We start from the raw sequence: 25,239 nt of genomic DNA on the forward strand, positions 1-25,239 counted from the left end.
CATATAGAATTTCTTGAGCTGCAAACATTTTTTTTTAACATTCTTTAGGTTCAAAGGAAGCCAAGACTCCCATTTCAGATTAGGATTGAAAAGAAACATAATGGTGGCCTAGGGCTACATAATGTAGAACTTCAATATCAAGCAGTACACCTACAGAGATGGGTGGAGGTGACGTCTTGGAAGAGCATTCTGATGGATCCCAAATTGGAGCTACCCCAGCTAGGTATTAACGCCCTGTGGCTGCTCCATAAGGCGGACATCACTAACCCCTTCCCGAAAGGTACACTTAAAAGTGTTAAGACATACAAAAATATGCAGGGGAAACAACTCCCCCCCCCCCAATTGGCCTTAGTTCAGTACTAAATTATCTACTGAACTAACATCTGTTTCTCAAGACAACCTGTGGGAAAAAAACCTTTTCATCCTTAATACCTAATTTTAAATCTACATCTAGCATCTGCCCCTTTACTTGAAGCTTGTGCTAGTGAAGTGCCTTGTATCTTTTATCGTTGGCAATGGATTTAAAGAAGAAGTTCTCATGGTTTCTATAATTGTGCATATCAAAGAGAATCATATAAGTTGGTGTGCAACAACATTAGTGACAAAGTCACAAAGTCACATTATTACCAATACATGGACCAGTATGTTACTTCTCCCTAACCGCCCACATGATGCAGCAGAACTTTGGAGAGGGAGAGAAAAAAGCCAGACAGAAATGCCTTGTGTGAGACCATACAAACAAGTAAGATTATAGCGCAAGGTGCTGATGAGGTGCTCACCTTCAAGCTCTTTGGGCTTTGTGCATATCACCCTAAAGGGTATCAGGTCTTCAGAAACAACCAGGACACAATGCTTTTGTCAGGTAGGGATTTGGGAGGACACAGACGAGTGCAGCCCTGCAACTGGCACCCGCCCCAGCTGGCCCTACTTGCTTGCCGCGACAGCTCTAAACAGCTGCGGACAACTGGGCGGCGTTCCCTATGCTGTTACAAGTGAAAACACAAAACAAGACAAGACAAGACTCACATAAAAATGGAATGGTCAACGGTCAGAGTCAGCAACAAACGGGCAGCAGAAGGTACAAAATCGGAATCCTAAAGCGAAGTCGAGGTCACAAATCCAAGGTCAGAATCACTAAACAAGTATGGTCAGGGAATAGCGAGATCAAGGCACAATGTGCTATCACAGGCATTGGAGTGAGGGAAGGGGCTGGGATTTATAGTGACCAGGAAGCTAGGTGCTGAGAGGTAACTGGCTAGGTGTCAGGTGTCACAGCAGAAACAATCAGTGAATGAGTCACAGTAAGAAAATGCAGGGAGAACTGAAAAACATGGAGCGGATGACAGAAGACAAAGAACATAACAAAACCAGGAACGGACTAAGGTAAAAAGCACCGCAGCGCACCAACAGCAGACCGGTTGCTAAGGACGCCGTCGGCGCGCCCTCAGCAACCGGCCCTGCCCGTAACCACGGACGCCATCAGCGTCCCTCCAGGCTGAGCGGCGCGCCTCGGCAGAGGCAGGAGCCGAGTGCGCGGCTCGATTCCTGACAGAACCCCCCCTCTAAGGAGGGGCCTCTGGACCCTCACGAGGACCTTCAGGCTTAGTAGGAAATTTTAAATGAAATTCCCTACGCAGATCAGGGGCATGGAGATCTCGTGCTGCCACCCAAGTGCGTTCCTCTGGACCGTATCCCTTCCAGTGGACTAGATATTGGACTGAGTTGCGCACCTTCCTGGAATCTAAAATGCGTTCGATTTCGAACTCAATCTCCCCCTGGACCACTACTGGAGAGGGAGGAGAGCGAGCACTCACAGGAGGAATGTATTTCTTTAAGAGGCTTTTGTGAAAAACTGGGTGTATCCTAAGCGAGTGTGGCAATTGTAATTTGTAGGAGACTGGGTTATGAATTTCAGTTATGGAAAAGGGGCCAATAAACCTAGGGGCTAGCTTGGCAGACGGTACACGAAGATGTAGATTTTTAGTCGATAGCCACACCTTATCCCCCACAACATAATCGGGCCCAGGGTGACGCTTACGGTTGGCAAAACGTGTATTTTGTTCCTGTGAGACAGTTAGAGTCGCCAAACTCTCTGCCCACACTGTGCACAGTTTCTTTGTCAATTGTTTTACGGATCTGAAGTGTGTCTCGGGATTAGGTAGTACGGAGTATCTGGGGTGGAATGCATAGTTACAAAAGAACGGCGACTGTTGAGTTGAGGCGTTCACATGATTATTCAGAGCGAACTCCGCCATGGGCAGGAACTCAGACCACTTGGACTGGTTGTCAGAAACGTAAGATCTTAAATACTGAATTACAGATTGATTGACGCGTTCTGTCTGACCATTAGTCTCTGGATGGAACGCGGATGAAAATGATAACGAAATACCTAGTAGATCACAGAACGCCTTCCAAAACGTAGATACAAATTGTACCCACGATCAGAGACAATATTCATGGGTATTCCATGCAGCCTAAGGACATGGCGAATGAACAATTTAGCCAGAGTCTTGGCAGTAGGCAGTTTCTTAAGGGCCACCAAATGGCACATTTTAGAGAAACGGTCTACTACCACCCAGAGTACAGTCTTCCCCTGAGAGGGAGGAAGATCGGTAACAAAGTCCATCGAGAGATGGGTCCACAGGCGAGTGGGCAACGGCATGGGTTGCAATAACCCTTCTGGCAGAGACCTTGGGGTTTTAGTCCGGGCACAGATTTCACAAGATTTGACATATTCTTTTACATCAACTCGCCATTTAGGCCACCAGCAAGAACGGGACAATAGATAACCTGTACCCGCAATACCAGGGTGACCTGCTAAACTTGATGCATGCACCTCTTTCAAAACTGCCAACCTCAGGTTCAAAGGTACAAACAACTTGCCGGTGGGGACTCCTCATGGAGCGTCCCCCTGAGAATTCAGGATAGAATTTGTTAAATCGACTGACATGCTGGCAAGAACAGTACCCGGGGTAAGAATAGTTTCAGTCCTTTCTTCAACGACTTTACAGTCCCCAAAACTCCTGGAAAGAGCGTCGGCCTTGAAATGTTTACTACCTGGCCGATATGTAACGACAAAGTTAAAACGAGTAAAAAACAAGGCCCAGCGTGCTTGTCTGGGATTAAGCCTTTTAGCTGTATCCAGATACAATAGATTTTTATGGTCTGTAAGGACTGTAATTTGGTTTCTGGCCCCCTCCAGGAAATGTCTCCATTCTTCCAGAGCCCATTTAATGGCTAACAGTTCCCTGTTGCCGACATCATAATTTCTTTCGGAACTGGAGAACTTCCTGGAGAAGTAGGCCACTGGCCACAAATTGGTGTATGGTTCTCTACCCTGGGACAATACCGCCCCCACACCAGACTCAGATGCATCGACCTCCACCACAAATGGCTTTTCTGAGTCAGGATGCACCAGTATCGGGGCAGACGAAAAACTATGTTTTAATTGCTCAAAAGCTACTTCAGCTTCTAGGGGCCAGGGGATTAGGTTGGAGCTTTTTTTCGTTAGGTCGGTCAGCGGTTTGGCAATGAGAGAGAAGTTCTTAAAAAACTTTCTATAAAAGTTTGAAAATCCAAGGAACCTTTGTAGTTCCTTTAAAGTGCTGGGTCTAACCCATTCCAAGACCGCTGAGACCTTTTTGGGGTCCATTTGGACTGACTCCGGAGTTATGACATATCCTAAGAACCCAATCTCTTGTACCCCAAACAAACACTCATGCACGTGACTCACATGTGAATCCCAATCAGGGGAATATATCAGTATGTCATCAAGATATACTACTACGTAGCGGCCAAACAGATCACGAAAAATGTCATTGACAAATCTCTGGAAGACGGCAGGAGCATTACTCAACCCGAAGGGCATAACTAAGTACTCAAAATGCCCCTCGGGGGTATTGAATGCCGTCTTCCACTCGTCACCCTCTCTGATCCGGATCAGGTTGTAGGCGCCCCGAAGGTCAATTTTCGAGAACCAGCGAGCCCCCACCACCTGATTAAGCAGGTCTGGGATCAGAGGGAGTGGATGCAGGTCTTTGATGGTAATTTTATTAAGCTCCCAGTAATCTATGCAGGGACGCAAGCCACCATCTTTTTTCTCCACAAAGAAAAACCCTGCACCCATAGGTGACACCGAAGGCCTAATGTGACCTTTCCTCAGACTGTCCTGGATGTACGTGCGCATCGACTCTCGTTCTGGGGGGGACAGATTAAAAATACGACCCTTAGGAAACCTGGCCCCAGGTACGAGATCAATGGCGCAGTCGTACGGACGGTGAGGAGGCAAAGTGTCAGCAATGGCCTCATTGAAAACATCAATATACTCAGAAATTAATTCGGGAACATCAGACATGTCTTGGACAGAACATGCAACAGGAACTACAGGAGCCAAATGAGAACTGAAAGAACTCCCCCACTTGACCAGCTCCGCAGCACTCCAGTTGAACACAGGATTGTGCTGACGCAACCAGGGCAAACCAAGAATAATATCTGCAGCTAGTTTCTCCAAAACAAAAAATGAAATCTCTTCTCGATGAAGACACCCAACCTGCATGGTGACCTCAGAGGTGTGATAATCCACTGCTCCGCCCCTTAAGGGGTTAGAGTCTGCGCCAGCCACAGTAAACGGATAACGTAAAGAGACTAACTCTAATCCCAATGAACTAGCTACAGATGCTCGGACGAAACTCAGGGCAGCGCCTGAGTCCACCATAGCTGTACAGGGAAGAGAAATGCCATTATACAACAAGGTAACTGGTAGCAAAAACTTTTCAAAGTTTTTAGGAGGTACCTGGATGCCTGAGTGACCCTCCGGACAATCACTCAGGCATTGAAGTTTCCCGACTTCTGGTTTTGCCGGACATGTTTTCAGGAAGTGGCCTGATTTCCCACAGTATAGGCACAGGGAATTTTCCATACGATGTTTTCTCCTGGCGAAGGCATTCCCCAAAACCATGGGTTCTTTCAAAGCCTCAGGTGAGGAGGACGGCACGGGCACTTTGGAGGACGGTTTAGGGAACTGACCTGGGATCACCCTTGACCTCTCACTTTTCCTCTCCCTCAACCTACGATCAATAGTCACCGCCAGCGTCATAAAGTCATTGAAGGAGTTGGGAGTAGGGTGACTAACCATAACATCTTTAATGGTGTCCGACAGCCCTTGACGGAATAGGGTCTTTAGTGGGGAATCTGGCCATCCAGTCAGGGTGCACCATTGGCGGAACTCCGCACAGTATTCCTCCGCTGTACGAGGACCCTGCTGGATGGACAAAAGATGGGACTCCGCCACTGCAGTCTGATTGGGATCGTCATAAACTTGTCCTAGAGACATAAAAAACGATTCCACTGAGTTCCACTCTGGAGCCTCAGCAGGCAAGGACAGGGCCCAATCCTGAGGAGGACCTTGCAAGAGGGAAACAATCAAGGCCACCCTTTCACCATTAGACACAAATGGATTATGTCTGAAATACAGATAGCAGGATTCCCGGAAAGTCTGAAACTTACTAGTGTCACCCTGAAATCTGTCAGGTAATAGCATTTTTGTTTTGTGTTTTACCACCTGTACTGGAGCAGTCGCGGAGGACTGGGGAAGGGGCGACAGTGAAACTGTCTACCCGACTAGCCAGTCGTGCCACTTGTCCTGCGACACCCTCTAGCTGGGTGGTTAAAACCTCCAGACGGTCAGCGACCGAATTATCGGCGCTCATGCCTTTGTCTGAGGAAAAAAAAAAAAAAAAGTATTGGGCCTGTGATAATGTCAGGTAGGGATTTGGGAGGACACAGACGAGTGCAGCCCTGCAACTGGCACCCGCCCCAGCTGGCCCTACCTGCTTGCCGCGACAGCTCTAAACAGCTGCGGACAACTGGGCGGCATTCCCTATGCTGTTACAAGTGAAACCACAAAACAAGACAAGACAAGACTCGCATAAAAATGGAATGGTCAACGGTCAGAGTCAGCAACAAACGGGCAGCAGAAGGTACAAAATCGGAATCCTAAAGCGAAGTCGAGGTCACAAATCCAAGGTCAGAATCACTAAACAAGTATGGTCAGGGAATAGCGAGATCAAGGCACAATGTGCTATCACAGGCATTGGAGTGAGGGAAGGGGCTGGGATTTATAGTGACCAGGAAGCTAGGTGCTGAGAGCTAACTGGCTAGGTGTCAGGTGTCACAGCAGAAACAATCAGTGAATGAGTCACAGTAAGAAAATGCAGGGAGAACTGAAAAACATGGAGCGGATCACAGAAGACAAAGAACATAACAAAACCAGGAACAGACTAAGGTAAAAAGCACCGCAGCGCACCAACAGCAGACCGGTTGCTAAGGACGCCGTCGGCGCGCCCTCAGCAACCGGCCCTGCCCGTAACCACTGACACCATCAGCGTCCCTCCAGGCTGAGCGGCGCGCCTCGGCAGAGGCAGGAGCCGAGTGCGCGGCTCGATTCCTGACAGCTTTGGTGGAGAGTACAGAGCTGCAAGCCAACTAGGATGGTCCAAACGGGATGCTCCCAGGTAGGGGCCGTGGGAATACAGCCAGACTAAGTTCAAAAATTGTGTGTGACTACTCTATAAATGTTAACGCTGCCCAAAAGACTCCAAGCAGGTAAAAAGGTAAAATATTTATTAAAAATGTACAATAACGCATATTAAGGATCAAGTCCTCTTCATCAGATGCACTGTTATTCTGATGAAGAGGACTTCATCCTTGAAATGCGTAAATTGTGTATTTTTAATTAATATATTTTAACTTTTTATGTGATTCTAACAGTTTGAGTCTTTTGGGTGGCACTAACGTCTATGGAGTAGTCGCACAAAATTTTTTAAGTTAGTCTGGCAGCAGAAATTTGGCCTTTCCACCCATTTCTACATGTATGACATGTCCATGTGCTGGAACTTTACCTTAGATAAGCTGCAAAGAATCTACGAACAGCAGGCCAGAGCCAGGTCTCAGCTGCAGAACACACGGGTGAGTCACAGTGCTAAACAACACTTCACAACGAATGAACCTAGTACATGGTGGATGAGTGTGTGTAAACACATCTTCTGCCGCTAAGTAATAGCTCCTCCCTATTAAATTTTAGGGTTTCAAAATTGGACATCTGGCCAGAGCTTGCCCTTCATGACTTGGAGCTGCTGGCCTGCCCTGAAGTATTTAGTACTGCAGGAGGTGTCATCACCGACAAGTGGATCCAATGTGGACTTGCTGACGTTCAAAAAAATAAACCATGCATAGATCCTACATGATTTATTGGTCCTGGTGCCTGGTTAAGGAGCCAATCTACAGTGTTTACTACCTCTGCCACCGCCACCTTCTCCTCCTACTCCTCCTCCACTTGGATGTCTGTGTCCTCTTAAAAAATTATTTTTTCATTTAATTTATCTGAAATAGGCAATTCACATGACTCGTCTTTGACTTGAGTTCTCCTATCACCCGTTAGGTAAAAATCTTATTTTCTACAAGCACATGACTTTTGTACTACCATCAGATATCTAATATTTTCTCTCTTAAATCTCCCATACCAAAGTGTATTAGGCTGGGCCTAATTTAAGACTGGCGTACAAGTACACCGGTCTTGATATATTCCCCCTCCCCCTTGTGTTCACTGTAACATGCATGCTTTTTAAATATTTAAAGGGATTGGCTACTTTATAGTAAAATAGTTCAGTGTACAGTATTAGTGAGTGTACTCACTGTATATACTCACAGCAGCTCCCTGTGTACTTCAGAAAGCTAAAATCAGATTCCCCCGCACCAGGCTGTGCTGCCCTGCTCTCTGTTTAGTCTGTCCATAAGACTCCAGTGTCCACCACTAAGCCTGTATATGCCTATGGAGGATACTGGTGGGGGGGCATGGTCACATGCTCCTCCATGTCAGCCATTTCATGAAAAGACTCACCACAGAGCAGGGCAGCACAATCTGGAAGTGGGGAGTCTGATTTTAGCTCTATGAGGTACACAGGGAGCTGCTGTCAGCAAGTATTGTGAGTAAACTTACTTATACTGTACACTGAACAATTTTACTATAAAGTGGTCAACCCTTTTAACATAAGGTTTATGCAATCACTTACCAGAAAATGGTTGCAGAAGGCGATTCAAATCTGGAACTTTCAACTTTTTTTTCATCCCCAATAATAAAGGTACAAGAAAACTGATAAGTTTGAGGTAGCTTATATTTTTGCGAATGTCAGCTTTTTTCTCAATGTTTTCTTTTACAAGCCTCTGATGCATTGTTAACCTCTGCTGAAGATGCTGGTATGTTATTGGGTCCACCTTCTCTTGTGGTAGTTTTACTACATTTGATAGATCATAAGATGCATCATAAACAAACAAGTTCTCATACTGCTGCACTTCAAGGGTAAAGCAAGTCATTGTTATCATCATGTTATCTGCATAACGCATGAACAGATTTTTTTCTTCTTCTTCATTTGGTTCATATGTTGGATCCATATTGTTTGTATTGGAGTATATACCCTCAAACTCTGGTTCACTTGCTGTATCAACTACACCTAATTAAAAAATAATCAAATAAACAGTTGACTTTGCAATTCTATTTACAAATATATTAAGTCACATAATGCTTATCTTCTTTACGATTTTAATTTTTAGCACCCTTTGCATTCTAACTTTATTTTTATTTTTTCATTGACTGAGCTGTCTGAGGGTTTTGTATTTTTACAGGACCACCCAATACTACTTTTTAATGACTTCTTTTATTTTACTATAAAATGTAATGAGAACACAAAAAGAATTAATTACGTGATATTAAGAAAAAAGGCAAATGTTAAAATTTATACTTTCTTCCCTATTTCCCAGGGAGCAGAATTGGCATGTTAACTTTACTCTGGAGTCGGTATGATTACATACCGGACCAGAGATGTCAGCAGGGAGCACTATATCAAACTGAAAATTAAACAACATTTCCTGCAGGACATATAGTTCCTAATAAGTATGGGAAGACTTGAGATTTTTTTTAATAGAAGTAAATTACAAATCCGTTACAAACTTTCTAATATCAGCATTATATCTCTACAGCATTACATAAACCTATATAGAGAGAAAGTGCATTAGCAACAGCGAGTGTATTGTGCATAGCTACTGTTTATGCACTTTCTCTACCAACTTAACTTTATAAATGACGGGGGGGGGGGGGGGTGCTGCTTTAAGACAAATTTTCCTAAAGAAGTTGACCAATAACATTGATAAGATATATTGATAGTCCTGTCTTAAAATGTATAGTAACACTTAAAGTACTGTATACCTCACACTTGGATAAACATTTGCCATGGCCAAAAGTTTTGACAGGTCAGGATCTGAGTGCTCTTTAGAGTTCAGAGTCAGTGCTTCTCCCTTTCTCCCTCTGTTTTCTATGGGACTGAGACAGTCTATAATGCATTATAAAAACATCATGTGGTACAGAGCTAGGCAAGAACATGTTTAGCGCTCAGGCCCAGACTAATCATAACTTTTTATCTATCTCTATAACAGTGCCTATTTCAGTATTGTAACCACTTCTTTACATTTTGCTTTAGCTTGATGTCTGTCCCACCAGTAATTGTAAAATAGCAGAAGCAACAATTAGAGTAAATGTTCCTCACCTGCTAAGCAGAACTCTTCACATATTTTTTTCTTGGTCTGAGGATGGCCATTTGGATCAACATCCATTACAGACCTCCAAAATTCGGAGAACCTTATCCGTTTTTCTGCTGTCATGTATGCACCGTGCCAGAGGGCCTTTATAATATAATCCACACTTATCATGATCTGCCCAACTCTAGTATCATAGTAGGCAGGAGGTAACTGGCAGGATGTGCTGCAGTCAAAATTGGCATCCAAGCTGATAGATGGCACTTGGTTAAAACAATAAATGCCAACAACCAGTTCTCTCAATATTTGATGAACTTCACGATAATCCAGGCTGATATCTGATACCACTGGGGCTAACAGAAGAATCTTTGAATGAGTTACATTTTTCATTTCAGTTATTAATCCACTAGGAAGTTGAAGTGGTAAATTGGTATCATCCATTGATGCAAGCCAGCTTGAGGTGGTGAAAGACAAAAGTTCTTGTAGCTCACTTCTGTCAAATTTGTCAAAGAAAGCATTAGCATTTCTCTGTACTGACATTTCAGCCAGATAGGTCTCATCATGGACTGGGGTTTTAATATCCTTTACAGGTCTTAACATTTCAAACTGAATGTTTTGCTATATACATTTGCTGATTTGCCGAATGTTGTAGTCAAATATTCTTACAAATATTTCCATGTGGCTGAAAAAAGACAGATGCAATAACTTTTAAATGCATGGATTTTGTAATTCATATTAAAATCCTATAGCAAAAAAAAAGGATGGTAAGTATGGCTTGTTGCTAGTTATTTGTTTTATGCCCCAAAAAGGCAGTACGCATAGCATAAAGGCCATATTGCACGCTCGACCAGACATGTAAGTGTGGTAACCCAGGGGAGCCAGGTGGTGTTTAGCTGTGGCTGTGGGCAAGATGGTAGTGTACTGCTTAGGCACTTGTCACGGTGGCCAGGAGTGGTAAGTGCCCACCCCTGGATGTACCAACACACACCTGTTAAGTAGAACAGGTGCAGGTGTAGTATGAGGAACCACAGAGTCCAACAATTAAATTACCCAGGAAAGCATTTACTGAAAATTTACTTAAAGGCTCAGTAATACAATCACAGTCTCTTTTAAATAAAAGGTGAAGATTAGAGATGAACGAGTAGTAAAATATTCGAAAATTCTAAATTCAATTTGATTAGACCGTGATACTCAACTATTCGATTGAATATCGAATCCTATTAAAGTCTATGAGAGAAAAATGCTCGTTTATTGGAAACCAAAATTTGACCACTCGGAGGTCACCAACTCCACAATGACACCTCTCAAAATTATGCCAACACCTCTGAAATGCAACTCTGACAGCAGGGGAAGCATGTCTGGGTGCATCTAACACGCCAAAGTAGCATCATTATGCTACTATCACTCCAAACTCCAAACACAATATAACCTGTAAAGTGGAAAATACACCAGGAAACCTTCTTTTCCCTACATTAGCATGGACAGAAAGCCAAATTTTAAGCAAAAGAAACATTTTCATGCAGCCATTTAAATCATGTCTTTGGCAAGGGGGAGATCAAACAGCACCCATCGCTAACTTTCATTGAAAGGGCCCCCGAAAAAAATATGAGCATAGCCCTTCAGTTGAGCCTAATGCTGTTTTTAGTTTTTTTATGGCCTATTTCTATGGTGGTTGAGGAGGAGGAAATGAGCTGGAGCAGACACATGACACTTCACTTTTAGCTGCTTTCCACCGATGGAGAAGCAAAGCCTGGGTCAATCCAGTGGCTGTTCATTTTTATGAGCGTCAGCTGGTTAGCACTGTCAGTTGACAGGCGGCTGCAGTAATCTGTGATGATGCCCCCGGCTGCACTAAATACCCTTTCTGACAAAAAGCTGGCGGCAGGGCAGGCTAGCAACTCCAAGGCAAACAGGGACAGTTCCAGGCACGTGTCCAACTTAGAGACCCAGTAAGTGTAGGGATCGGGGAGGACAGGGTTGCGATTGGCCAGGTACTCCTGCAACATCCGCTGATACTTCTCCCTCCTGCTCACTACAGGTCCTGCAGTGATGGAAGTTTCGCAAGGGGGTGCCATGAACATGTCCCACACCTTGGAGAGTGTTCCCCTGGTGGCTGTGGACCTTGGATGGATGTTATCAGGCTCAGGGGAGGAACTCTCTTCTCTGCCACCAGCAATGGTAGGAGGGAATATTTCCATTATGTTCTGCAAGATTTCTTTATGGTATTTCTGCAATCAATGGCTCCTCTCCTCCACCGGAATAAAAGAGGACACCTTGGGTGAGATTTATCAAAGGGTGTAAAATTTAGACTGGTGCAAACTGCCCACAGCAACCAATCACAGCTCCTCTTTCCTTTCACCAGAGCTGGAAGCTGAGCTGTGATTGGTTGCTGTGGCCAGTTTGCACCAGTCTAAATTTTACACCCTTTGATAAATCTCCCCCCTTATCTTTATATCGGGGGTCGAGGACAGCAAACATCCAGTATCATTTGCTCTCAATTATGCGGACAATGCGTTTGTCCTGGGACTTTTTTATGGTGCGCACAGCATGCAGAAAAGTAGTACCACACTTATATTTTTGGCCTTGGCACACAAGAAGTATACAGCCGTAAACCCTCTCTATGACATATTAGAATGCCCTACAGCAGGAAACAGGCGTTAGACTTTGTTATGTTGCGCACAGAATGCAGACAATTTGTATCACACTTATATATTTGGTCTTGGCACACAAGAAGTATACAGCCGTATACCCTCTCTACGACATATTAGAATGCTCTACAGCATGCAACAGGCTTTAGACTTTGTTAGACTTTTGATCAAATACTCATTCGAAAATAAGTATTTAGAATAGTGTACTATTCGATCAAATACCTACTCGATCGAGTAGTACTCGCTCATCTCTAGTGAAGATAACACAAGAAATGTTTTCTGGCTGAGATCCCTTGATGAGCTGGGTACTTCAAAATAACACTTTTAGACTTGGAATACTTTACAGATCACAGCTTCTCGTGGCGTTATAAAAAATAATCTCAGGTTACTTAGGATAGTTTAGACAACTTGAATAGACATTCTTGACTAGCAGTGGTGAAAGTGGACTACCTGCAGTGTTACGGTTGTGTGGGGCCCTATACAGACCCTTAGGTACTCAGCAGTGGGGGCTTTGTGAACATTACTGACGCCCATGGGTATGAACATCTGCCTATTGCTCTCTGTGGGCACAGGGTGATATATAGGTAGAGCTAGCATAGACCCCTAAGGAAACCTAGCAATTTTCAATAGAGTTTTAGGCTTTAGTTGTGTTTACCTAGCTACTGATGTTTAAAATACCTCCTGCTGACTCTTGCAGTGTTTGAGGAAGAGAAAACAATAGCTGCCCAGCATAGATAGGGATTCCTGTTGTCCCTTGTTACTGCAGCTTCACCACTTTAGGACTCAAGCCGAACATGGCTGAGGTGAAGATGCTTGAAAAAGAATAAAAAAGTTTCTAAAATAGTCCCCACAATGGGTCCTGGCTTCCAGGCCAGGCCCTAGAATAAACAGCAGTATGTCTATGTTGGCTCTCTCTCTAAAACACACTGACTAGACCGCCCCATACTAGCTCCACCTGACCTTATATATCTCTCAGGGAGACAATAGCCAAGTACGGCGACCAGAGAAACCTCACAATGCAGAGTTCTAAAGATGTTCTAGAATTGTTATCTCATGGGTAATAATAGGATATGCAATGGGGGTATGGCCACAAATGCTATAAATGTTGTGGATTTCCTGCTGCAGATTCTTCTAGTAAGTGAATGATAAAATCTGCAGCATTTTATATAATTTTACCCTACTACTGAGTTTACATGTAGCCAAAAACAGAAGTGGATCTGACACAGAGAACAATTATAGTTAAAAGATTTGCATTTTTGTTACTTTTTTCTGTAGACTTGTTCCTGCTTTTGGCTAAATATGGACCAATACACAATATAATATGTAGACCCAGCTTGTGGAGATGAGAAGTCAGGTGAAATGAACGCCTTATTTATCTTGAAAGTGTCAGCATTCTCCGATGACAGGCGGGGATGCTTATCGGTGATGATACCCCAGTAGCGCTAAATACCCTCTCTATCTGCCCCTGCCCCACCTGGTATGCACAACTGCTTCCCTTCATGGGTCACACAGACCTATGGATGCAGGCTACTGCAAACGGCAAGCGGTGAAGCCGAGTACAGCTCCGGCAGTCTTGGGAGGAGGCAGATGTAACATCCAATGTGTTTTATTTGCAGTGAACAGACAGAAATGTACTCAACACTGTAAAGCTGTCTGATTTGTGGCCCCTCAGTGTCAGACAGGCTTCCCGCTTCACATTCCCAAACTACTGATACCTGGGAAGGCAAGAGGGATCGCTAGGTTGGGGGGGGGGGTCAAGTTCACACCTCTGTCCAGGAGCCCATTATACAAAGTAGGGATAAACATATGAGCAAACAACCGTGATGTACTTACAATCAATACTACAGGGGGAGTTCACATCTTAAGTAGAGTCCATTAGCGTTGCTGGTCGGCAGCTGAAAGATCCACAGAGCTTCACACTTCTGTCTTCACCGCCTATCTCCACCCCTAGGTGGCGCTGACACCCTATTTATAACATATGCACATAAGTACTCAACAGATCTAGCACTAATCTGTCTAACATCATACATGTGCCCAATAATCCTAGTCCTCGCTTTCCGAGTGGTGAAGCCTACATATAAAAGATTGCATGCTGTACAACAGATGAAGTGAACAGCAAAGGTAGTATTGCAATAAAGAAACATCTTAAAGCGATATTGTCATCCCTCCCCCCCCCCTTACTCTATGGGGTAGATTTATGAAAGGGTGTAAATATACACCTGTGTAAACTGCCCACAGCAACCAATCACAGCTCAGCTTTCAGCTCTGGTAGAATAAAATAGGAGCTGTGATTGGTTGCTGTGGACAGTGTACACCAGGGGGGAGATTTGTCAAAGGGTTTAAAATTTAGACTGGAGCAAACTGCCCACAGCAACCAATCACAGCTCAGCTTTCCTTTCAGCACTGCCTAAAGCTGAGCTGTGATTGGTTGCTGTGGGTAGTTTGCACCAGTCTAAATTTTACACCCTTTGATAAATCTCCCCCCAGGTGTATATTTACACCCTTTCATAAATGTCCCCCATAGTGTTGTTCTCCACAAGCTTAGATGCTGCACAATCAGTATATACCTGTATAATACTTATAAAACAAGCAAGCTAGTAGATCCTTCCCAAGTTATCCACTTGAGTCTACCGACGCTACTCACATGTGAAATAAACTGTCCAAAGGACAACAAATGTCACAGCTCAGTTCCACCCTTGGAAAAAAAAAACACAACACTGGCGTATTCAGAATTCTCGCCAATCCGTCTCAATGTGGAACTCAGCTAGCCCTCTCCAGCATAAGATAACAAGTGACTGTTCCTACCTGGGTGATTGGAGCAAACACTAAGAGAGCAGGTTCAGCACAGACGGTCCGCAGAAAGAGGAAACAGGATACAGTTCCAATGCAGGTATTGTAGATGTGCAGTCCGGGATGTTAAATGTAGTGGCACAGGTGATAATCCTTCAGACCTAAAGTCCAGGAACAGGCAGTATAGTGGATGGAGTGTGGGCATGCTCCGGCCGGCAGCGTGCACCACAAAAGACTTCCGCCCGTAGGTCTCAGTGACGTCACAAAGACAAAGTAAGGAGGCCGTAGTAGACCAAAAAACACGTTTCAGAAAATGGTTCGTTTTCCTTCGTCAGGGAGCTTTAGGTCCGAAGGATTATCACCTGTGCCACTACATTTAACATCCCGGACTGCACATCTACAATACCTGCATTGGAACTGTATCCTGTTTCCTCTTGCTGCGGACTGTCTGTGCTGGACCTGCTCTCTTAGTGTTTGCTCCAATCCAATCTTTTTTTTTAAACTCGTGTACTAAAAGTGTCAGGCATCGTAAATACATACAGGACATGTGTTCGCATACAGGAAAGCATACATACAAGAAGGTTCCACAAAAGTATAGTCCTTGTTATGCGTCATATTCTAGTTACGAGGCAAAAAGCATACTACAGAAACATCAACATAAGGCAAGGTCAGTACATTCCCAAAACCCTTAAAGGATGAGCTAAAGAGCACCGCAACTCACTGTTGAAATAAGAAAATCTCATCAGTACAAAGAAAAGAAAAAAGTTAAAGTAAATATCCTAGATATACATAAGGCTAAGGAGTAGAGGCAGACAAGGTATCCCTAAGACGTGTAAATCCGTTCATGGAATAATTAGTAGCCGAGTGTTAACACCACATTCCCCATACCTTATGGAGCTTGGCAGGGCATCCTCTGTGTTTAAATACTAAATTCTCATAGGACACTACAGTATTTACTAAAGTTACCCATTCGGATAACGTGGGAGGTTTAGGATCCATCCACTTGAGTGCAATAGCCTTCCTAGCCATGAACAGTGCTTCTTTTAGACAGATCAGCTGGTGATGAGTCCATGTTTCATCATCCAGGATACCGAGCAAGCATCCCTTGGGCTCTAGCGTAATTGGGCGCTGCATAACACTACTAAGCAGCTTAATCACATCCTCCCAGAAAGACCGTATGAATGGGCAGTCCCAAACCATGTGTCTGAAGTCAGAGTGGGGGTGGTGGCATCTATGGCACTCTGGTGAAGGATGTCTTCCCATCTTATGTAGCCGAACCGGCGTCAAATAACACTGATGAAAAATAAAAAGTTGCGTCAGTTTGTTATTGATCGCAGGCGACACATACAGATGGGAGGACAACGCCTCCTTACAGTCATCATCCGACAAGGATGGGATCCATGCTTTCCACTTATCCAGCACGGGGAGTGGGGCAGCTTTTATTACCGCATCCAATAAATACGTATAAAGAGTAGAAATTATTCCACGAGGGCCTTGAGACCTAAAGATACCTATTAAAGGGTACTTAGACATGGGGCGTTTAGGGATATCAAACTGTGCAGTAACAGCGTGGCGAAGCTGTAGGTACTTATAAAAACATTGCCTGGGAAGGTCATATTTTTCCTGCAGCTGTTGGAAAGTGCGAAACCCGCCATCTGCATAGACATCGGCCAGAAAACTAACCCCATGCTCTATCCAGAATGTCGGGTCAAGATTAGGGCCCAAATGGGTCAGAGAGGGGTCATACCAAATTGGCATATCCAACATTACATCTGTGTATTGGTATATCCGCTTTACCGAGGACCAAACTTGCGAGGCCAGGCGGTGGAGGGGGAGCCAGTTGCGAGCAGATTTACCTTCTAGTATCGGCCACAGGTGCCTAAGGCCTAAGTGATAAGCCAGATGATGCTCTCTGTTAGGTAGAATCCCAGCTTGAACCCAAATTCTTATGTAGGTAAGGTGGGCGGCTAGATAATACACATAAAAATCAGGGAGAGACATTCCACCAGATGCTTTGGGCCTCTGCAGTACGGACAGTCTTACTTTTGATCTGTTATTTCCCCACACGAACGAGGGAAGCATGGCATTCAGCTGCTTAAAGAAGGATTTAGGAACTGGAGAAGAGGCATGTTCAAGAACATATAGGCATTTGGGCAATATCACCATCTTGATTAAGTTTATACGTCCTGGTACTGCTAGTGGGAGGGGGGCCCAAACTCTAAATTTATCTCTGACATAGGACAACAGCGGATAAACATTGCGGGCCAGATCCTCTAAATAATCACGGCTGATGATTATCCCTAGATATTTGAATTGGGACACTACTTTCAATCCAGAGGCCTCCTCTCCCCATCCCACCGGGTTAAGGGGCATAAACGCCGACTTTCCCCAATTAATCCGTAGGCCCGAATAATTACCAAAGGATTCTATAATCCTAATCGCTAAAGGGAGTGTGACTGTAGGTTGGGACATAAATAAGATCAGGTCATCAGCATATAGGCCTACCCTATCCTCCCGAATACCATTGACAATTCCCCTGAAGCTCCGATGCTGACGAATGCATAGAGCCAAGGGTTCAATTGCCACGGCGAATAATAAGGGAGAGATAGGGCAGCCCTGTCGCGTTCCCCGTGCTAAATGAAAATAGGGGGACAAAATACCGTTAATCAGTATACAAGCCCTGGGGCTACAGTAGAGCAGGGAGATCCACTTTCTAAAGACAGGGCCAAACCCAAATCGTAGGAGGACAGCAAACAAGAAAGGCCATTCGATAGAATCGAAAGCTTTAGCCGTATCTAAGGAGGCTAATGCCCAGTCCTTCTCCGCTGTTACCCCCACCTGAGTGATCACCTGAACTCTACGTATATTATCAGAGGTCGACCTCCCAGGCATAAAGCCAGCTTGGTCGGAGTGGATAATTTCAAGGATAACTTTATTTAGACGATTGGCCAGGATTTTAGTGAGTATTTTATAATCTATATTTAACAGAGATATCGGTCTGTAAGAACCGCACTCCAAGGGGTCTTTATCGGGTTTAAGGATAACAACTATAGTGGCATCATAAAATGTATTCGGAAGTTTACCTTTCTCCAAAGCTTCATGTAGAGTTGCCAGAAGGCAAGGCGCCAGAACATCAATGTATTTCGCGTAGACTTCTAACGGAAAGCCGTCAGGGCCAGGCACCTTGCCCTTTGCCAAGTCCCCAATAGCATCAGTTACCTCCTCCAAAGTAATTGGGCTCTCTAAAGAATCTGTACTATCCACTGATAACTTGGGGAAGTCTATCCCGTCAAGGTAAACCTCAAGATCAGAAAGCAAGGAATCATCTTGGGCAGCATACAAGGACGTATAAAATTGCACAAAACGATTCGCAATGTCCTGATTCGTATGAAGGGTAGTCCCATGTTCACTGTGTATTTTAAGTATAGCAGGGGACCGATTATTCTGGTGAATCAGATATGCTAGCAATTTACTGGACTGGTTGCCCAATTCGAACGCAGACTGTTTGTTAAAGAATAGTCTTCTATTAGCCTTCTCCTGTAATACGTGTAAATATTGTCTACCAGCCGCTAGCCATGCCTCCCTCGCAGCATCAGAGGGATTCGCTATATATGACCTCTCAAGCACCGCACATTTCATCTCAAGAGCCCGCTCCTCTGCGTCCCCTACCCCTTTCACATAGGAGATCGAGGACTGTAAGCAACCTCTAAGGTAGGCCTTAAGGGTTTCCCATAGGATCAGCTTATCCTCATGTTCCCCATTTAATTGGAGAAACATTTGTAGCTGATCAGGTATGCGATCATTATCTGTAAATAAAGTCAGCCAGAAAGGATTTAGTTACCAGGTCCCCAGACTACGAGCAGGAGGACCTAAGGTGAAAGCCAGAGGAGAGTGATCCGAGACAACGGGTGATGTCAGGCAATGTCAGTTATGTTAGAAATGAGAGATGGGTTACCCAAAACATAGTCAATGCGAGATAAAGTCATCCTCCCTACAGTAAAGCAGGAGAACACAGAGGAGGTCGGATAAAAATGGCGGTACGCATCCAGCCATCCTAACTCAGATAGCAATTGTGCCAGAGGAGATGAGGAGGTAAGTAAAGAAGGGTCAGCTCCCTGTTTATCATAGTAAGGGTGCAGGAGCATATTAAGGTCCCCCATATACATGATTTGGGCACCGGGATATGCCGCAGCAAAAGCCGCAGCTCGATGCAGCACATCCAGGATCCCAGGAGGAGGGTTGTATATTCCCAATATAACATAAGGGCTGTTATCAATAAGGGCATGAATAAACAAAAAACGTCCTTCAGAGTCAGATTTACAGGCTTGCACTTCCCATTTCAGGGACTTATGTACCATCAGAGAGACACCTCTAGAATAGGAAGTATGACAGGAATGCGCAGCCCACTGTACCCAAGGTTTGCGTAACCACCCATGGTGCTCAGGAGTGAGGTGCGTTTCCTGCAGACATACTATATGAGGGTTGTGCTTACGAATAAGAGCGTGTATCATAGCCCTTTTCCGAGGATGTCCCATCCCTCTGACATTCCAAGAAAAGACTCTAATGGACATCATACCAGATTAAAACATGAAAGGTACCGATAAGTATTAAGTGTAAGGTCATAGAGAGTGAATGCGGAAAATAGAAAGACTGTAATCTGCCTTGCCAACTAAAACAATGAACAAAAAGCAACAAACAACAGCCCCGAAGGGTCGGATGACCGTAGTCAACAGAACAAGTGAAAGATATGTAGTATTGTGGCATTCGTTACGGGGGAGGTCCCGCGTGTCAGAAAGAACAAAGGAGGACCGCCACCCCAGCGAAAAACCACAGCCCCCCGCCCCGCCAACACCACCGGTGGCCACAGTATAATAAGCAAGGCATGTAAAATTAAAGTAAAACATAACATGTAAGAGCATCAGCATAAGAAGAGATCAGGCTGTTCCAAACCTAAGATGCATGTTACCATAGCACCATCTAGTGGAAAACATTTGAACTGCAATATGGAACATCATATATAGTACATTCAGGAACAAAAAGAATGTGAGATAATCCAAAAAGCATGTATGCAGAGGAAGATCAAGAGTGTAGGGGTGAGTGTAGAAGGCACAATGTACCGGGTAGAACCATCTCACCCGCAATGATCAATGGAGACAAGAAACGTCCTGAGTCCTCAGTCCTGCGGCATCGGTCTTTTACAGCGCACCCAGTCATCTGCCTCGCGAGGAGACGAGAAAAAGACGGTTCTGTCACCATCCACAGCTCTCAGGCGCGCCGGGTACGTCATGGAATATGGGATTTCCAGCTCACGGAGACGTCGCTTTACAGCCGTAAAGGAGGCGCGTTTCTTCTGAAGATCGGCAGAAAAATCCGGAAATATTGATACACGGGCTCCATTATAAGTGATGTCTTGCAGCTTTCTCGCCAATCGCAGAACCAGATCCCGATCATTACAATTAAGCACTCTAGCAAGTACAGGTCGCGGCGGAGATCCCGGTGGCAGCGGTCTAGTTGGGACCCTATGAGCCCGCTCAATAGCAAAAGCAGCTGAAAACGGAGCATTAGGGAACAAGTCTTTGAGCCAGTTTTCCACAAATTTACCCCGATCTGCTCCCTCAGAACGTTCTGGCAGACCAATAAATCTCAGATTATTTCGCCTAAGGCGGTTTTCTAGATCATCAGCCTTCTCCTTCCACGCCTCAGAAGATTTCTCAAGAGCTGTTATAGCAGCAGGCATAGGAGCTGTTCTGTCCTCTATATCAGAGATACGGTCCTCAGCATGACGGACCCGCTCTCTCAAGTTCTGGAAGTCCTGTCTCAATAGACTTCTATCAATCTTCACCTCCTCTAACATACCTGTTAAGGAGGCTTTGCACCCAGTTATAGCAGTCAGCAGTTCCCTCAGCGTGGGCTCTGCAGGTTCTTCCTGCTCATCTCCTGCAGTGTGCTGGTGTCCAGAGGAGCGCTGCTGCTGGACAGGGACCTGTAGCTGGCGGGAGCCTTGCTGTACAGAGGAGCCGGCGCCATCTTGGCCAAGCGCGCGGGCATAAGTTTGCAGCCGTTCCGGCCCAGCGGGTGTCTTATTAGGGCACATGTCGGCTGTCCGGGTGGCGGAGCGGGATCTGAGGCGCTGCGGCAAGTCGGGAGAAGCCAGGATGAGGTCAGGATAGCAGGAGACACGAGACTCTGCACGGAGCTACCGCTACATGCGACCTTCCGCTCCGGCGCTCAAGCCACGCCCCCGCTCCAATCCAATCTTATGCTGGAGAGGGCTAGCTGAGTTCTGCAGTGCCACATTGAGACGGATTGGCGAGAATTCTGAATACGCCAGTGTTGTGGGGGGTTTTTTCCCCAGGGGTGGAACTGAGCTGTGACATTTGTTGTCTTTTGGACAGTTTATTATTCTATTTCACATGTAGTGAGTAGCGTCGGTGGACGCAAGTGGATCACTTGGGAAGGATCTACTAGCTTGCTTGTTTTATATATTTTTTATATATGGATGACAGGTCCATTAAAATCCCAGCGCAGCACCAATAATCGCGTTGTGGCGCATCTAGAATTGTCTCCGTGGATGAGACAAACACCCTACCTGTATATTACTTGTCTGTGCCTTTTTTCTGCACTAAAATCCCTTCATTTTATCAGTGGACAGTGGCCCCTAGGTGGTCTTCACAGCAGTTAGGCTTCCTCTTCCCACCCGGGAGATGGTGCCCAACTGCCACTGTCTTTATAGGAGAGATGGACCAACTGTCATGAAGCCCACCTGGGTGCCACTGTCCATAAATAGAATGAAGCAATTATAGGCTGCCTTCACACACAGTGTATCCGCAGCAGATTACTTGCTGCAAATTTGCAGCGAAATCCACTGCGGATACTTGCCCTTGCATTTCAATGGTCTGACATACTCGCAGCGGGATTGTCATCCCGCTGCAAGTATGTTAAACTCAGCGTCATTAACCCCTGTGGCCTCGGAGCATACATCATCTGCTCCAGGCTTCAGTTACGTTGTGTATGAAGGCACCCTTAGAGCAGAAAGAAGACACAGGCAAGTTTCATACAGGTATCTAAGCTTGGATGGTGCAGAGAACAGCACACAGAGTAAACTCCTATTACACCAAGCGATTATTGGTCATAATTAATAATAATAATAATAATAATAATAAATTTATTTGTATAGCGCCAACAGATTCCGCAGCGTTTTTTTTTCTATCCATACAGTACAGAGGTACATAATACGCAGTTAAATTGGAATAAATAAGTACATAGTTAATAAAAATAACAAAAAATACAAAATACAGAGTATAGACGAGACCTGCTCGTTGGAGCTTACAGACTAATTTTCATAGACACCAGGCATAAGTGCTTTATTTGTCCATGGTCCAGCCATTGTACATAATTAGAATTACAGGATGAGCCAGTAACAACGCCAATGTCTGATGCAGGTAAACATATAAAGTGCAGGAACAGTCAGAGAAATAGAGCAAGGGAAACAGAAGGGGGAAACAGTTTAGGGAACGTTATAAGCAAGCCTGAAGAGATGAGTCTTCAGGGCACGCTTGAAACTGTGGGTATTGGGTATTAGTCTGATGTGTTTGGGTAGGGCATTTCAGAAAATTGGTGCAGCACGAGAGAAGTCTTGGAGGCGGGAATGAGAGGTTCTGATTATGGAGGATGTTAAGGTTAGATCATTTGCAGAGCGCAGAGCACGGGAAGGATGGTAGGTGGAGATGAGGGAGGAGATGTATGGAGGGGCAGAGTTGTGGAGAGCTTTATGGGTGAGGGTGAGGAGCTTGAAGTGGATTCTGGATTTGATGGGTAACCAGTGCAGTGACTGGTACAGAGGAGAGACATCGGTATAGCGGCTGGAGAGGAAGATGAGTCTGGCTGCTGCGTTCAGGATAGACTGGAGAGGGGAGAGCTTAGACAGAGGAAGATCGATTAGTAGGGAGTTACAGTAGTCAAGACGGGAGTGGATCAGGGCGACAGTCAGAGTCTGAGCGGTGTCAGTGGTGAGGAATGGGCGGATTCTGGAGATGTTTTTGAGATGGAGATGACAGGAGCGTGTAAGAGCTTGGATATAGGGAGTAAAGGATAGATTGGAGTCCAACAAAACCCCCAGAAATCGAGCCTGATGCACAGGAGTGATGCTAGTACCACAGACTGAGAGGGAGATGTCGGGTTTAGGTTTGTTAGAGGGAGGAAATACAAGAAGTTCAGTTTTAGAGAGATTAAGTTTGAGAAACAGAGAGGTCATAGTGTTAGAGAGAGCAGATAGACAGTCACTAGTATTTTGCAGGAAGGCAGGGGAGACGTCACGGGAAGAAGTGTATAACTGGGTGTCATCAGCATAAAGATGGTATTGGAAACCAAACCTGCTGATGGTCTGTCCGATGGGGGCTGTATAGAGGGAGAAGAGGAGGGGACCCAGGACTGATCCCTGGGGAACCCCAACAGTAAGAGGTAGGGGACTGGAAGTAGAGCCAGAGAAGGATACACTGAAGGAGCGGTCAGAGAGGTAGGAAGAGAACCAAGAGAGAGCAGAGTCCTTGAGGCCAAGAGAGCTGAGCATGGAGAGGAGAAGCTGGTGGTCCACAGTGTCAAACGCTGCTGAGAGATCCAGGAGAATCAGCAAGGAATAGTTTCCTTGTGACTTGGCCTTCAGGAGGTCGTTTGACACTTTGGTGAGAGCAGTTTCAGTGGAGTGAAGGGGTCGGAAACCAGACTGTAGTGGGTCAAGAAGAGAGTTATCAGAGAGATAGCGGGTTAGGCGAGAGTAGACAAGCTGATTATTGGCCATTACGGTAAGGCTGGGTTCACACTGTTTTTTGCAGTCAGTTTAACATATCCGTTTTTAAATAAATAGGCTGGGTTCACACTACGTTTTTGCAATCTATTTTTTTCATCTGGTTTTTTTTTTCAACAAATGATTGGAAAAAAATTGATACATTTGTGTGTATCTGTTTTGATCGGTTCTTCAATTGACATCCATTATTTAAAAAAAACGGTTCAAAATGGATCCTTTTTTAGTAATGGAAGTCAATGGAAAAATTTATCAAAATGGATGCACACAAATGCATCCATTTTTTTCATCCGTTTTTCATCCCTTTTTTGAAAAAAAAAAGGATAAAAAACGCATTGCAAAAACGTAGTGTGAACCCAGTCTTACTTTTAACAAAAAAATATTCAACCACATTTTTCTGCACACTAAAAAAAGAAAATAAAATGCATCTGTTTTCATCTGCTTTTCTTTTATTAATAGAAGTCAATGAAAAAACGGATCCTTTAATGAAATTTTTTTTTATAAAACTTACACATTAAATGGACTGCAAAAACACAGTGTAAAGCCAGCCTTTGTCTGCAGCTATTCCGTGGAGCAAGCAAAGCATAGGAGGTGGAATATAACACATTTGTTCCGATTGGGCTCCCATCCCAGAAATGCTGCAGGCACCTGGCATCCCGGTGGCGTCGGGGTAACTGGGCTCCACGGGCTTTATGTGCGGTAAAATGCATTTTGATACCACATGGGAGGCAGGGGGAGAGCCATGAACTAGTCATCTGGGCTGTGACTAGTCATGTCTCTCTGTCCTCTCCAGTGTGCTCTGTGGGCTGATTGAAAGGCAAGGAGGTCAATTAGCGGTCAACACCACTAGAGAGCAAGCTGCCAGGTGTGTGCAGCCGTCCTGGGAGCAGGAACAAGTCGAATTGTCTAGCATTGACTAAACAGGAAGAGAAGATACAAAGGGTACCAGTGGTGGAGGATGGGGTGCCTTGAAATATTTAGGAATTTGGATATCTGTGAACCCTAAAAGATATGCGGAAATGAAGTGATAAATTAAAGGGGTTATCCAGTGTGCAAAAACATGGCCACTTTTGCATCACTCTTGTCTCCAGATTTGGTGGGGTTTGAAATTCAGTTCCATTGAAGTAAATGGAGCTTAATTGCAAACAAGACCTGAACGGGAGACAAGAATGGGGAAAAAGTGGCCATGTTTTTGTAGCTCTGGATAACCCCTTTAACATATGGAACAATTTTACTATTAATCACGCAGATAAAGATAGATTGGGTAATTAAAATGATACTATTGCTTGACCCAGGTCCTTAACCTAATAACCAATTCCTCAATCTGGATCACAGAAGGTTTTTTTTTGTTTAGACTTAAAGGAATTAATCCTGACATTACCCAAAGAAAATGGTCTAGTGAAGTGGAGAGAGTCT

The 25,239-nt window shown here is 44.8% G+C and overlaps 1 protein-coding gene across 2 annotated transcripts in view; it reads right to left on the reverse strand.

Moving 5' to 3' along the window:
• Nucleotides 1-21,748, reverse strand: part of ANKAR (ankyrin and armadillo repeat containing) — a 112,741-nt gene extending 90,993 nt beyond the window's left edge. Inside the window, exons 1-4 of one of the 2 annotated variants that reach the window (XM_069983529.1) lie at nucleotides 21,613-21,748; nucleotides 14,067-14,198; nucleotides 9,597-10,267; nucleotides 8,070-8,507 (exon numbers count right to left, since the gene is read on the reverse strand). In XM_069983529.1, the coding sequence (XP_069839630.1) occupies nucleotides 8,070-8,507; nucleotides 9,597-10,185 (1,027 nt within the window). In that variant the 5' untranslated portion in view covers nucleotides 10,186-10,267; nucleotides 14,067-14,198; nucleotides 21,613-21,748. The remainder of the gene's footprint in view (nucleotides 1-8,069; nucleotides 8,508-9,596; nucleotides 10,268-14,066; nucleotides 14,199-21,612) is intronic. The other variant, XM_069983530.1, reaches the window with a different exon arrangement.
• Between the last annotated feature and the right edge of the window lie 3,491 nt (nucleotides 21,749-25,239).

The sequence above is a fragment of the Dendropsophus ebraccatus genome, chromosome 9 (genome assembly GCF_027789765.1).
Source record: "Dendropsophus ebraccatus isolate aDenEbr1 chromosome 9, aDenEbr1.pat, whole genome shotgun sequence".
Taxonomy (NCBI): domain Eukaryota; kingdom Metazoa; phylum Chordata; class Amphibia; order Anura; family Hylidae; genus Dendropsophus; species Dendropsophus ebraccatus.